The 16,165-nt window shown below is 33.2% G+C and overlaps 2 protein-coding genes and 1 long non-coding RNA gene across 3 annotated transcripts in view; 2 read left to right on the forward strand and 1 right to left on the reverse strand.

Moving 5' to 3' along the window:
* Positions 1-16,165, reverse strand: part of LOC123676265 (rhophilin-2) — a 221,880-nt gene that overhangs the window by 148,670 nt on the left and 57,045 nt on the right. The window lies entirely within an intron of this gene.
* On the forward strand, positions 5,777-6,724 carry LOC123676284. Its single transcript, XR_006746903.1, has 2 exons — positions 5,777-6,078; positions 6,287-6,724. It is a non-coding gene; the product is annotated as an uncharacterized LOC123676284 (long non-coding RNA).
* LOC123676277 lies at positions 10,443-14,832 on the forward strand. The gene is made up of 2 exons (XM_045612087.1): positions 10,443-11,013; positions 14,179-14,832. The coding sequence occupies exons 1-2, from the start codon at positions 10,723-10,725 to the stop codon at positions 14,647-14,649; spliced, it is 762 nt and encodes a 253-aa protein (XP_045468043.1). The 5' UTR covers positions 10,443-10,722; the 3' UTR covers positions 14,650-14,832.

Genomic DNA, 16,165 nt, shown 5'->3' on the forward strand with positions numbered 1-16,165 from the left:
TCCAGAAAATTTTTGGATGGAATGTTCCAATATTTTTGCAAAATTTTTATATATATTCTGGATTCAATAAATTATTTGGTATTTGTATTTTTACATTTCTGTTCAATTCTTCTAGTACTGCATCTCTAATATTCTTTGTGAAATTCGTCTCCTGTCGTTCAATATTCATTATATTTTCTTTACAAATCTTTATTTCATCCCCCAATTTTTCCATCGTTTCATCAATATTTTATAACTCTTCTTGTGTTTGTTCAGTTTTAAGTTCAGTATTATTTCTTCCTTCTATCATATTGTGAACTTCTATCTTCTTTCTTGTTGAATCATTTCCAATATTGTTTATTTCTTCTTCAATTTCCTCCAAATTTCTTTCCAAAGTTTTCATTAAATTTTCTTCAGAATTTTTCATCGAATTTTTTTCTATATTTTCACATGAAATGTTAATTGAATTTTCATATCTTCCTCAAAATCTTTCATTGCATTTATTAAACTCGAAATAATCGGTTCATTTCTATTTTCTTCAACAATTTCCAAATTTCCTCTTGTATTTTCTTCATCCTCCTTTTCTCCAATCTTCGTTTCACGTCGTGTTTCCATTTTTTTTTTAATGAATTGATGTATAACAAATTGATAATTCGCCCCACGTTGGGCGCCAATTGTTTTGGAAATTTCGGAATTTGTATCATTCAATTCTTTTTCTTTTCAAACTATCTTTTGAATAAAGAAATCCATAACAGTACATACAATCACCCTCAGAAAGCTTGATACAAATTTTTGATTCACCCTGTATACTATAGATCAATATACTCACCTAACCAATTTATTTTCTAGTAGGTTGTCTATTACAAATTATTATATCAAAGGTACCTAAAAGAACTGGAATCTGTATACATAGGTATAAATTCGAAGGATCCTCCTATGAAGACGATGCAATAAATTTGGCAGATATTTGCTTCGTAGCTGGCACTTTTTTGACAAAGCAGTATCTGATATAATTTTCTCAGAGAAACGTCACCAGTAGTGATTCAACTGTTAGTAGCAGCTATAGTATAACATCTTATCTATCACTATCTAGGCAACACTTCTCTCAATAAAACCCGAGTATGACTTCATTCATGCTGATAGTAACCGAAAGGGGTGATACATTTTTTTCCATACCTCTTCTGTAGAAAGATTCGTCTTTGCTTTCGAAAAAATACTTAGCCTTAAAATCACTTCTTCATTAGGACAGACAAATTTGAAGTCACCTTTTAATTTATTGAGCTACGTGGTATATTATAGTCATCTCTTCAAAAGCACTCAAAAAGTGTTTCTACTTCTATATTTTCGAATTCCCAATATAAATTTCTGTAATTTCGAGTTCAATTCCGGTGTATACCTAAATTCACAGCGAACAACTTCGTTCTCATACAATTTGTTCTAATCAAAACAAGCCCGTTGATGAATGTGAGATGAATATTTTCCGTTAACGGTACATCAGAAATGAAATACCTTTATGTATGTAAATAAATTCATCTCATTCTGTAGGAGATGTACATGACGGATACTCAAGACACCGTGAACATTTCCTTGATGATGCCGGCGACACCTCCAATGGAATGCTGATGGATTCTTCCTTATGTATCGATAGATTATGCTTTTGCCACGAAATTATCTTTAACAACGTCCAAAAAACAGACATAAGCATTTTGTTAGATAATTTAGTTAATTTCCTATCCAGACATTAACATATGGATGTTCGTTTTATTGAATTCCAATCATTCCATACAAATCAGGAATATTTTTGCTATAGTTGTTTTTTTATAGATAATATACTCGTACACCACGTTTTTGGAAATTTTAGTGAAACTGAATGAATTCCATGAAGAATAAAAGGAGGCGTGATAGACGAAATAGGTACTCGGATACGTTAATTTTTAATATATTCATAAAAAAAAGTTGCATACGGGTCGTATTATACAATAGTTAAAAAAAAACAATCTTAGGAAAATTTCACACGAAATTTATATAAAATCTACAAATCTTCGACGAAAATATTAATGTCCAATGTAACTACTACGCTATTTCCGACAGCTGTCACTGAAATCTTGTACCGTATTTTCTCTATTTCAGTATCGTAATGAGTTCATTACAGTACTAAAAACAGTGCTGTTATGAAATAATTACACTATTGTTTTCGTAAGTAATTGCACAAGTGCATCAAAATTACCGATAATTTTGCATGACAGCGTCTTGTCATAAAAACTGCATGAGTTCATTTTGGTGGAGGGCTCTTTCTCCAAAAATGAAAATGACCGAATGCAGTTTTTCAAAGAAAACACGCTGGAATGCGGAAATATCCGGTCATTTTGATGCACGAGTGTAATTCGGGGGAATATTTCCCGAATAAACTGTTACATTACTTGTCAAACTGATTTAGAATGGAATTGCCATAGATTCGAACTATGTAAGATGCATGGAAACTTTGCATCTATGAACATAACAATTATCGCAGTGCTGTTTCGCTTCCTACAATGCAATTATCGTGAGTAATTGCACAAGTGCATCAAAATTACCGATAATTTGTCATGACAGCGTGTTGTCATAAAAACTGCATGAGTTCATTTTCATTTTTGGAGAAAGTGCCCGACACCGAAGGTGGAGGCCTGGAGGGCTCTTTCTCCAAAAATGAAAATGACCGAATGCAGTTTTTCAAAAAAAACACGCTGGAATGCGAAATTATCCGGTCATTTTGATGCACGAGTGTAATTCGAGAGAATATTTCCCGAATAAACTGTTACATCACTTGTAAAACTGATGTAGAATGGAATTGCCATAGATTCGAACTGCGTAAGATGCATAGAAACTATGCATTTATGAACAGAACAATTATCGCAGTGCAGTTTCGCTTCCTACAATGCAATTATCGCTGTAATTTTCGATAATTGTTCTCCATATACATAGAATTTGTAACGATCAATGCCTCCCATCTTCGAGAGGGATACGCCACTGCCATTTTTATGCTTCTGCAACCGGCTTGCGAATCGATCAAAATCGATCGATTTCGTTAAATGCGCGGACATTTTCGTTTTCCCAGATGAGAGAGGTGAAAGGGTAGCCATTTTTAGAAGGATTAGATTTTCTACCGTACTCGAGTGAGCATAGGCAGAGGTGTTGATATTTCCTGGCTTCCGAAATAGTTTCCTGATAGTCTAAGATCCCGATATAAGACGTCCTTCACCGAGATGCTTATTTGATAAAACGTATTTTATATTCAATTTAACATGTCAATAAATATATCACATATGGGTTGCCTAACAAATTTCAGTCCAGAGTAGGTTTAATTAATAATTAAAAAAAATTTTTTTTTCGAACATTGCACCGGTTTGCTTATTAGATAAATTCTATACCAATCGAAAGTATGAAGCCCATAGAATGTGCAAACGTTAGGTTGCCTATTTTTTTCCGGTCACAACTCTCGGTTGCCAGGTATAAACAGGTCAATCTATACTAGCATTTTGCAACGGTCTGATTATTTAATCAAAATCAATATGATTAAAGATTATTTTATTATAAACACGGTGGTATAGGGTTGCCTGCGAAAAATCAGTCCAGAATCCCGGTTGTCGAATTTTGGAAAGTTAAATATTGCTGCGAGTGAGTACACAGCATAGCAGCTGTTTGAAGTCCGTCCAGTGAATGAAAGATTATGCTATTTGTTCTTGGAAATGAAAAGGATAGCGATAGACTCGTATATGCATGCATCATTTTGGAGCAGATAATTATCAAAATAGATGAATAGTTATTTAATTTTTTTTTAAATCAATTAATTATATATATGTGTGTATATTTTTATGTGACACTAAATGAAAAGGATAGCGATAGACTCGTGTATGCGTGCATCATTTTGGATTAGATAATTTTTGAAATAGAGGAATAGTTATTTAATTTTTTTTTAATCAATTAATTATTTATGTGTGTATATTTTTTATGTGACACTAAAGTATCTTTACTAAAAAAAAAGGTTATAGTAATACATATATAATACTAATCTTGCAAATTTCATCTTTATTATTAGACGACAAAATGAAAAACAATTAAAATAATACTTCTGTTTATCATAAAAAATTATAAATACAAACATTTTTTGAAATCATTCAGGTTCCGAGTCATCGGACATATAACTATCATCTCCAACTTGTGTATCTTCGTCGTCATCATCACAGATGGCGCTGCATTAGATTTTAACATTATTCAGAATACACTTTATTATAATGTCTGTTATGGTTAAATTTGACTTCATGAATAGGATATACAGTACAGATGTGTTCAGATTCGAAAATAAAACAAGATTTTATTTCAGAATTTGAACGACAAAAAAAAAGGAAAAAAAAACCGAACAAAAACAAATAGGATCAAAATAGCAAATATAAACAAACAAATTTATATATTTAAATAAACAAAAAGATATAAATAGAAATAAAAACTAAAATCTTTCGGATAAAAATAACATTAAATAAAGAAATAAAAATACTACAGTTGAACATAAAAAAAATAATTGAAATATCAGTATCAATCTGCAGTCAAATCATCGTCTTTAACATCCATACATAAATTTTCACAATCCATGGAATCGAGCATATTTTTTGTAGGTTGAAAACGACAACACCTACCTCTTTAAGTCCTTCTTTAGCATGTTATAATAATGCTATATTTTATTTAGAAATCTGTTTCTATTTTTTGTTTTGATGCGGTTAGTAGCCGAAAATATTCTCTTGCATTTGACATTCGAAATCTGAAATATGCAGCCACCCAAATTTGTCGATGAAATTCCAGTTAGACATATTTTTTTCCACTTAATAGAATACCAAATGTGAGATAATGGTATATTTTCAACGGAAGTTAACACACCATCTGTTTTCAATGAGGCACCCTTCGGATATTCCATCATTCTTCGTATTTATTCTCAGCCGACAGAAGTTTTTGATTTTATTATGTTCAATAGGAACGTTCTTCTAGAAACACGTAGAACGTAGAACCTCAATGAGAATGAACAATGAATTGATTCATAGAAACAGTCTAGACATCCGAATTTCCATATTCCCAATCGTCTCGGTTATATTTTTTAAAACTACCAAAATCTACTAAAATCTACCAAAGGATTTCTTCCTACTAAAAACTACATGAAAATTCGAAAAATCTACTAAAAAAGTAGATTTCTACTAAATCTGATCACACTGTTCACGAGTCTATCGCTATCCTTTTCATTTCCAAGAACAAATAGCATGCGCACTCCCTTTCTTTCACTGGACGGACTTCAAACAGCTGCTATGCTGTGTACTCACTCGCAGCAATATTTAACTTTTCAAAATTCGACAACCGGGATTCTGGACTGATTTTTCGCAGGCAACCCTATACCACCGTGTTCATAATAAAATAATCTTTAATCATATTGATTTTGATTAAATAATCAGACCGTTGCAAAATGCTAGTATAGATTGACCTGTTTATACCTGGCAACCGAGAGTTGTGACCGGAAAAAAATAGGCAACCTAACGTTTGCACATTCTATGGGCTTCATACTTTCGATTGGTATAGAATTTATCTAATAAGCAAACCGGTGCAATGTTCGAAAAAAAAATTTTTTTTAATTATTAATTAAACCTACTCTGGACTGAAATTTGTTAGGCAACCCATATGTGATATATTTATTGACATGTTAAATTAAATATAAAATACGTTTTATCAAATAAGCATCTCGGTGAAGGTCGTTCTATATCGGGATCTTAGACTATGAATAATTTATCTTGTCGTCGGCAAGTATTATCAGATTTATTTAATTATCTTTGATACTATTCAGATTATTATTTTAGTTTATTCTTTCATTTATTTTTCAATATTCTTATGAATAAGTTTTTTCATTTGTTTTCTTAATTTTTTTGACACGCTGTCAACATTTTTTTTTCTCTACACTAGCTAGGAAATCTCAATTCCTGTTTGTGGTCAGGTGGAATATTACAAATGTTCAATTTATCTTTCTTGATTGATTTAATATTGATTGATTGAATTTTCTTGTCATATTTTTTTTCAAAATTTAATTAGGTGAATTTTCTTGTCATATAATTTTTCTTCAAAATTATTAATTCCAATCATTGACACTCATAATTTTTTTGTAATTATTTCTCCCAACATTTTTTTTTACCCTCGAAAAATTTTTGTGTATTTTTTTTATATTTTTTTTTTGGACAGACCTCATGAATTCAAACCAAATTTTTGTTATATACTGATTCCTCTTTATTATCTGTGGTAGAACGAAGAATTATAACGGGCTTTTCAAGAAAAGGCCTTACCATTGGAGTTTCGCCATATTCACATCCAATCAAGAAATTACCACGAGATCAAACTCTATTTTGGATCCTTCTTCTGAAAGAGTCGCTGAACGATTCCTCATCGTCGATAATTTTCCTGGTACCTATATCGAGACCAAATCCTCCCTTGGATCATTTTGGTGGAGCCGCAGAACAGTTGGCCATTTTGGATAATTTTCCTGGTACGAATAAGAATGAATACCCAAGGTATTTACCTAGGTTGGCACTTGATGAAGAGACCACAGCAATCACAATAATCCCATTAAAATCAGTAGATTCTCATAGTTGAATTCTGTCCTAGTTTTGTTACATTTATTCTCAATTTTGATTTCATTTTATTTTTGTATTATTTTTCGGGAGAAATATATTGTTAAAATTTTTTCTTATTATTTCTTCCTTCAGGCAACATTGATAATAATTATTATATCTTGGCTTATTCAAGCCTGGCGCCCAACAAATAAAAAAGTCAAGTTATCAATATTTGCAGTCAACCCCGACCCTCACCGGTCGATCTGAGCAGCCGTTAGGCTGAAGTGTTCTCCCTCATCAAGGGAGGTTACAAATTTTTGACAGGAGGGAAATATTCGTAAGAAATTGCACAAGTGCATCAAAATTACCGATAATTTTGTATGACAGCGTGTTGTCATAAAAACTGCATGAGTTCATTTTCATTTTTGGAGAAAGAGCCCGACACCGAAGGTGGAGGGCTCTTTCTCCAAAAATGAAAATGACCGAATGCAGTTTCTCAAAGAAAACACGCTGGAATGCGAAATTATCCGGTCATTTTGATGCACGAGTGTAATTCGGGAGAATATTTCCCGAATAAACTGTTACATCACTTGTCAAACTGATGTAGAATGGAATTGCCATAGATTCGATCTGTGTAAGATGCATAGAAACTATGCATCTATGAACAGAACAATTATCCAGTGCAGTTTCGCTTCCTACAATGCAATTATCGCTGTAATTTTCGATAATTGTTCTCCATATTCATAGAATTTTTGACAGGAGGGAAATATTCGCTGTAATTTTCGATAATTGTTCTCCATATACATAGAATTTTTGACAGGAGGGAAATATTCAGTTATATTTTTCGTTTTTTGGTTGTCAACGCTGACTTCCGATCCTATCAAATTTCAACACATGTCAATTGTCAATATAATATAATTTGAATATAGTGAATTGATTTGCAACATTATTCGCAATTTCTGTTAATTCTGGTGGTGTTGCATCAATTTCGTCAGACATAATTCACGAATTTAATGCATAATTATGAATTATTTTAAAAAAGGTGGGTACAATTCAAATTCCGTTATTTGTCAATTTTCGTTAGGCACACCAACTGCCAAGATACAATACAAAAGTCACTACGATGTATATTCTGAAGTTTTCATTGAATTTCGACAATATTTCAGAAAACTTGACTGAAAAAGAGAAAATACTCTAATATACTCGTTGCAAAAGGCAATTTCAGCTCTCATGCGTTCGAAAACGAGCGACGAAGAAGCGAATGTTGGAATAGCAGCCCATTCTGCAACTTGTTTTAGAATGTACTATTAACATTGAGAAGGGGTTGAAATATTTCCTTTTAATCCATAATTCCATGACACGACCTTCTCATGCAAAAAAACTAAAAATACCAAACGATATATTTAAGCATCTTTCCACACAAGCGCATAGGGACTTGTGTTAATTATTATCGAATGAATTCCATCTAGACGTTACTCACTGTATACTCTGACCAAGCGTCAAAGATCCAATTTGGGACATCTATAAAGGTGCTACATAACTATCTGACCGAAAATTAGATTAACAATGCTACTGAAAATTATATACCTCTATTAATGGCAGAACATAACATCTCCGGTCTAGTAGTGGCTCATTACGGTATTCAATTTCTCAGTGAGAAACTTTTTCAAATCCCACGGACATCTCAGTAGCCAAATCTGCCAGGCGAATTCAATGCAGGAAGTTTACTGTTGCGGTTGTGGCATACCACTTAGGATCTACTGCGAGATCTACTGCCTCATGAATAAAACTACCGCTACTATTGCCAAATATGCATAATTAATGAATGATGATGAACAAACTTTTTGGGATAGGTCGTGCAAGCAATGTTTTTATCTGACATAGACTTACAATTATATTTGGTCTTGAATTGATATTAGCAGCCAGGGAATTGAGGTAATATGATAGCTACCATATCCTGAAAACTATTAAAATGAAGAGTAGCTATTACAAGATGTCTTTCATAGAAAGTATCAAATTTCAGGATGAAATCAAAATCGCTATGCTCATTCGAAAACATTTGATCCAAGGCCGACTTTTGGTGAAGGGGACTTTTAGACATCTTTGTTTCAGAAATTTAGTTAAATTGAATTTTTGCTGATCATTTCAGCTTTATGGTCAGTTGCACCATTTGCCTAAACATTGATTAAAATTTAAACATCGATTAATTTCTGATTTCTCTTAAGAAATCAGAGAGTAATCAATGTTTAAATTTTTAATCAATGTTTAGGCAAATGGTGCAACTGGCCCTAAGTAGTGCCTAATGTATTAATATAAAAATAAAATTGAGTTTCTAACAAATAATAAAAATGAGACTTATAATACGAGAACAGCAGATATTAACTTTCCATATCATCGGTTATCTCTTTCTGAAAAAAATCCATCTTATATGAGTATCAAAATCTTCAATAAATTACCCTATAATATCAAGGTCATTCATGATTACAAGCAGTTCAAAACTAAAACCAAGAAATTGTTCATAGAACTAGAGCCATATTGTTTGGAAGATTATTTTAGTACAGCTTGATTGTATTTATTTATATTGTATCATTTTAGGACACTGTTTCATTTTTTGTTTTTATTTTGTGAGAAATATTATTTGAAATAAAGTTACTTATCTATATCTATCTATATCAAATTCTTGTAGAGTCAGCAATATTTAAGAGGGAACCCGTGCTCTTTGGAGGGGGGGAGGTTACGTTTCCCTAGTCCCCGCTCCTGGATCAGCGCTTGTGCTTAATCGTCACCTAAATAGATAACTAGTGCATGACATTTAGTTGAGATTGTTGAGAATACGATACAACATTTTGAAATTTTAAATGATCTCGCGTAATCCCCTCATAGTACAGTTCACGTATTAAATGACGCTTAAAAAATACCTACACTCATCAGGGGTGTCGGCGTTCGCTTTGCTAAACATTGTAGAATTTTATTGCCACTTGGGGCGGTTTCTGGATAATTTTTTTTCAATTTATCAATATTTCAATGTTGAATCCTCAGAAAGGAATACAAAATATAGAAGGAACAATTTCAGTTCACCATTTCCAACTTATCATTTTTAGGAAATATGAGAAGTTTTTTATTTCGTACCACATTTCATTATTTTATAATATTTTTGAATTTTTTTGTATCAAATTAACTAGTGTTGGACGTGGGCGCATTCGAATTCAAAATAATGGTTCATCCGCATCTTTCTGTTATTTTTCTCGACAATCTTAAAGAAAAAAAGCACAAAATATCTAGGGGGGGGGGGGGGTGGCGGAAAATAGAGGAGGGCGGCATTATCTACTTTTTCAGAGAAATCGAGATTCCTGGAAAAATTAATTGAATATATTCTTCATTTCACAAATGATTTTCTCATATGAAATGCTTAAACATCTTCGCATTGAGAATGCTATTCAAATTAAAACTAATGGTTCATCCGCTTCATCTGGTTGTAAAATTTGATCATATTGAAAAAAAAAGAAATGGTTGAGCGTTTAATGAAGTGGAAACTCAGCAGAAGAAACTGAAATCTGTTGAGAGCGGCAAATTTGGTATTTGTCTGGGGCGGCAGTTTGTCTAGCGACGGCTCTGAGGTTTTTTACGTTCGAGAGTTACCGAGTTTACGACCAGATAGAATTTAATTCGACAGCGAATTCGTCATCAGTGACGTCATCCTGCTCAAAATTCGAATATTACAGACATTGTGATGATGTGATCGAACGATATGTATGATGAGCCAGCACTCGAAGATAAAATCGTTTCCGAATTCGGGCCGGTGGACCTAAAACCGTCTCTGCGTTCTCAACGATTGCCTTGAACCGGAGCGAAACATTCCCCTACGGTTTTTAAGACGGTCAAAGCACGTAGCTCCATTACGTCTCCCAGCGAATACGTCGAATGTGTTCGGCCGAACGAGTCCGAATGATGCGTACGACGCGACGGCGCTTCACTTCGGTCTATATCGTACGTTTTCGTTCCGTTCGTCCACTGTTGCTAGCCAACATTCCAATGAACATCTTCCGAACTTCGTTCGTCTATGGAGACATTCGACGTCGCCATTTTGTGAACGTGAATCAGTTGTGAACGCTGTAAGAGCGAGTGCGCGATGAACATGACCGGCTGGACCGATTCCAAAATTTTATCCCTCATTGAGGAATATAAGAAACGTCCTTGTCTCTGGGATCCTTCTGATGAATACAACAAGGTCAGCTCGAAAAAGAACCAGGCTTGGCAAGAAATATCGTGCGTGTTGCATTACGATGTGAACGAAATCAAGAGGAAGGTTGCTTCGTTACTGGCATCTTTTAGGCGGGAACGAAAGAGAGGTCAAAGTCACTGGTACGCTTTCAATCAGTTATCTTTTCTCTTGGACAAATTCAAAGGAAGATCAGCTGAGGTGAGGAATTACATATTACTCATTTAATTTCCTGATAGGTCTATATGAAAAAGGTTGAGGTGGATGCGCTCACGGTCACATTATATTTAAGTGAAATGTTATGATGTTGTTTGTTATGAAAACTTCATTATTAAGATACCTATTTTGAAGTGTAGTGAAACTGGCCTTGCGCAGAAGAGCATATGTGTTGTGCTAATTGTCATTTTTTGTTTTTCTTACTAGATAAAATAAATGAATCCAAAATCAAATATCTACATCATTCCAGTATTTTAATTTTTAGTTTTGGGCAATATATATATTCAATCGAATTGATATTCCGAATGGACTCCAATTCAACGGAATAAGAAAAAGTTGCTTTTGTTGATTATATGCATTATTTACAACTCACCATTAGATTTTGAACATTGATTCGAAAATGATTTTAAAAGGATGATGCATTGGTTAGAGCCGAATGATTATTATTAATTAATATTAATATTGATATAATTAATAATTAGACGCTTATGGAAAACTAGTTATCATTTTGAGCTGAAAATTTGCATATTGAGGTTTGAAAAAATGATCTTTCTCCCAGAAATATTTTCAGATCTATACAACTTCGGGTTATACCGGAAGCAGGCTACTACTTCCTTAATAATTCGGGGATTTCGGGTGTGGTAGTCAAGCTCTATAAAACTCATCTCATTTATTGTATCATCCTAGCTTTCGGTCATCATTGTGAACATCTTCAGGGAGCTGAAATATTATACATTCAATTTCCCGTTGTCGATACCAATAAGTTGATTTTCCACTTCCTTATTTCAAATGGCACACCCAGTATTGCATCATTAGATAGCTTTTTCGACGAAAATTTCGGCAATATTAGTACATTTTTGGTCTTAACGGCAAACAGTTCTATAATACTACGTACCTTTTTGCAGAATTGAAAAAGAAAAACATTTTTCCGAAAATGGCTTTTTCTGCCGAATTATTCAAAAAAATGTGAGTCCTCATCGCCACCATTTATTTTATAAGAATCCCATTAACTCATGAACCGTTGAGTGTTTACCCAAGGTATGGCATATTGCTGAAATGGTCATCAAAAAAGCTATCTAATGATGCAATAATATACTAGGTGTGCTATTTGAAATGAGAAAGAAGTAGTCTGTTTCCGGTATAACCGGAAGTTGTAGAGAATTTTCAGCTCAAGAGCATGATTAGTTTTCCATAAACGTCTGAAATAGGCCATCCCGGTGAATCACCCCGTATTTCCAAGTATCTTCTTGCAACTTTACACAAAGTCTTGAGTTCAATTCATAGCAACCTAGAATGGTTTAATTACCCGGTATGTTTTAATTACCCGGTAAGTTTTTTGCATACCTCTATCTTATACATTCATGAAAAATTTCAAAGTTTCACTCGTTTACAAAGAAAAAGAAGTATTTGGCTTCCAAATCTACCAATAATACAAGAAGATTTGTGATGGATTTAAGCAACAACAAAAAATTGATTCCTGATTTCAAAATTTTCTTAAACACAATTACATAAAATAAATTTCAGACCATTTCGAATAACTTTTGTTTCGTGTTTGTTTGTGTGTCCGCAAAGCCTGTCTTTCATAACACTCATACAATTTTGATGAAATTTGGTTTGAGTATTCTGTTCTATATAGGAATTTTAGCAGTCAAGTAATAGGGTTTATCTCACGTTTTACTGGTTCGATGTTTATGGAATTTGGTATGTTTATTTGGTTTGGTAGTTTGGAAGTAGGTAGTTCCAAAGAATTTCAAACTGCCAAATGTTTTCTCATCTGCAAACGTGCAATTATCTCGATATCAATAATCTGGTGTTGATGAAATGAGAAGTTATTATTCAGATTGAATCATAATTAGTTCCAAAGAAATTTCAGCGCTTCTGTTTTATAGTTGGTATTGCTCATGCGCAAATGTGATTATTTTGTACTAGGTAGGTACTCAGGTTGGACTGGGTATTTAGGTTGGTCATTAATGCTTTTAAATAAATAATGGTTTATGTCTGTATATGTATAATATATCAAATTAATGCTTTTGCAAGAATTTCGACATCTTCGGAAAACGATTATTTATGACTAAATTAGAACCTCAAGAGAATAAATTATGTTACAAGATTACAAGTGAATTGGTTCCATTTTCATATGAAATTGTGTTTTCTGCAATATGAAAGGCGTTTAAAGTTCCTCCTTCAATACTTATTTCGATTTTTTTCCACGATGTATTAGATATTCGAGAAATAGGTATATGACATATCAATTATACCTTATTAAAACTATTCGTTATTCTACCCAGCAGTATTAAAAGGTCTAGGACATTGTGTAGGCATTTTTTAAAATGTAACCTTTCCAGTTACCTATACAATACTGGCAGTGATACTTCTCGATTTAGTGAATACCATTAGATAAAGACAGTAGATGCGGTCATTTGAACAATTACCTTTTGACCCTTTCCAACATGGCATTCAGGGAAGGGGGCAGCACGTGAATGTGTTCGAAATAATTCGGTCTAGATTATCTGAATTCTGAGTTAGTAATTTGTAGAAAACGATGTCTTCACGGTGACGTCCTGATCGTAATTCATTCGTATTTTGCGTCTTTATTGAAACGGCCAAATGTTTTTTTGAACCAATTTGTGGCTATTGAAGTATTGTGGTGATATTGCAAAGAAAATGAGGATTCATACGTGAACAGAATTTTTTTTATAAATTCGTTTTTTCTAGAATTTTTCGCCTTATAATCTCATGAAATTTCTATCGTTTATATCTTCTGAGAACATTTCTTTTTTCTAACCTCTTCATCTGCAATATCAGCTTTCAAATACCACTTAATATAATTGATTTTTTTACGCGAGTGAATTTCCTTTTGATTTGACAATTATTACTGCACATAAAGCTCTCACGAAAGGTTAAGTGGAATGGAAACGACGAGTATGCTGACAGCAGAGACGAATATTTGCAGTTATGAGATGACTCTCCTCTGTTTGGATTTTCATTATTTATGGGGAGAAAATACTGTAGTTCTTTGTTTGGCTTTCGGTATTTTTTATGCATTTCTTTCGAACACATTGATATGGACTTGCCAGCACTATATACAAATGTTGTAAAAAATTGCAGCATATTTTTTCGAAAATGTCATAGTTTCATTTCTTGTTACAGGAAGGAGAAGAAGATAATTCGACGGAATGGTGGAATGAACATGATGAACTAACCGACGAACCAGAACTACTGCCAGTGTCAGCAATTGATGATAAATCAGAAATTCAAATCGATACTAAAAATTGTTTCACAACTCAGTACATTCAAGCAAACCCCCTCAGCGATGCCGATGATCACATATCGCAACTTTCTCATTATACTGGTCACAGTTTACCTCCCAGGAAAAAACACAAACCAGACAAATCCATCGAGGCTCCTAGTAATGAAAGCTACAGTAACAATCAACATAGAGAGTTTATTGCACCAAAAAAAAAATCTGTTTCAGAATTATTCATTGCATATTTGGCTGCCAAGTTGGATACCTACACCGAGTATGAAAGAAATATAGTGCAGCACAAAATCAACGATATCTTATTTCAAGCTGATATAGGAACATTCGCGAAAGAGACCAAAGAGAATGAAAATTCCTAAAATCATTGACATGATGCGTGTTAAAATATCCTTACTGGAAGCTAAGGACGAAGTTCTGGACCCAGTCTCGTGAAGAAAATATATAATATGTTCTTAAGCAAAGAGAGAAACGACTGATATTCAAAGAGGATTATTTAGAAAATATTTGTGTACAAAATTCTATCTGTAAATAAAATTGTTCTATTATAAATTTTTTTCTCTTAGTTATAAATACATACCTATATCTATTTTCTCATTCATAGAAATAGTTCGAATTTGGTGGCTAATCAAAACATACTGTTCTTCATGTAAGAAAAAAATTTATACATTGAATTTTCAATCTCATCAAGTTGTATATCCTTTTGATTGTATCTACCGTTCGAAAAGATGAAAATTTCAAACTGCCGTTACAAATAATACTTCCAGTAAATCCAGGAAGTGACTAACATAGTAAAAAATTGAAGATGTGCCTCAAAATGCTCCAGAATCAGTAAAGGGCTTAGGGCATGCGTTTCAATTAGTGCTATCCGGTCAGGATCGTGTTCTTCCGGGGCTTAACGCACTTGATCTTCATGAAATCGGAGCATGCTAACACCAGACTGTAAAAATAAATATAAACAGGGCCAGATTGCAATTCCACCCTTCTTGAATTCTGTAACAAAGTTGACGTCCACGGTCTACATTTTGCAACAAAATTTTTCAGAGTAGACTAGCAGAACTTTGCCCTTCTTTTAGTTTAGGTCATCTTTTTACGGTTCACAACCCTCAAATTTTATTTTCTCCAGATTTCGATGTGACGATAGCATTTTTGTTTATGGTGTTTGAAATAGATTTTTTAAGAGCATAATTGACTATGATAAACACTATTGAATCCAGATGAATATCACAAGAAAGAATTTTTGCCGCATGTTCAAATGATAAAACTACCAACGCTAACAGTTGGTAGTTTTATCATTTGAAGCATATATAGGGTGTTTCCTAAACATGCGGCAAAAATTCAGGGGGTTGTTCCTTGGACTATTTTAAGCATGTTTTGTCCTTGGATGATTTTTGAAAAACCTCTTTTTTTTTTTTTTTTTTTTTTGAAAGGGTTCGGCAGTCAATGAGGATAAGATTGGATGCTTGTATGCTGGCTAGAGGTGGTCATTTTCAACAGTTTTTGTAGGTTGAGTTGAATTTTCATGTAATTTTTCATAATAAAATGTTATTATCTGAAATTTTGTTTCCCCTATATCTTCGAAACAAATAGGTTTTTCAAAAATCATCAAAGGACAAAATATTCTAAGAATAGTCCAAGGAACAACCCCCTGAATTTTTGCCGCATGTTTAGGAAACACCCTGTATAGCATCCCAACTGGACAACGATGATAGTAATGAGTTTGGTAAGGCTAATAGCAGAAAATTTCTCTTCCTTTAATTTGCAACTTGTTACATTTTAATAAATAAACATCACAAATTTGAGTTGTTTTTTATGAAACCTTTTTTTTTGCGTCACCAGAGTGTACGCTTTCTGTAAGCTGAATGGAAATTTCTTGTT

This window comes from Harmonia axyridis, chromosome 1, assembly GCF_914767665.1.
Source record: "Harmonia axyridis chromosome 1, icHarAxyr1.1, whole genome shotgun sequence".
NCBI classification, from domain to species: Eukaryota; Metazoa; Arthropoda; class Insecta; order Coleoptera; family Coccinellidae; genus Harmonia; species Harmonia axyridis.

Bases quoted from the DNA above. Each gene is read 5' to 3' on its own strand.
- LOC123676277 (XM_045612087.1), top strand. From the start codon at position 10,723: ATGAACATGACCGGCTGGACCGATTCCAAAATTTTATCCCTCATTGAG. The intron at 11,014-14,178 runs GTGAGGAATTAC...TTCTTGTTACAG, and splicing joins TCAAAGGAAGATCAGCTGAG to GAAGGAGAAGAAGATAATTC.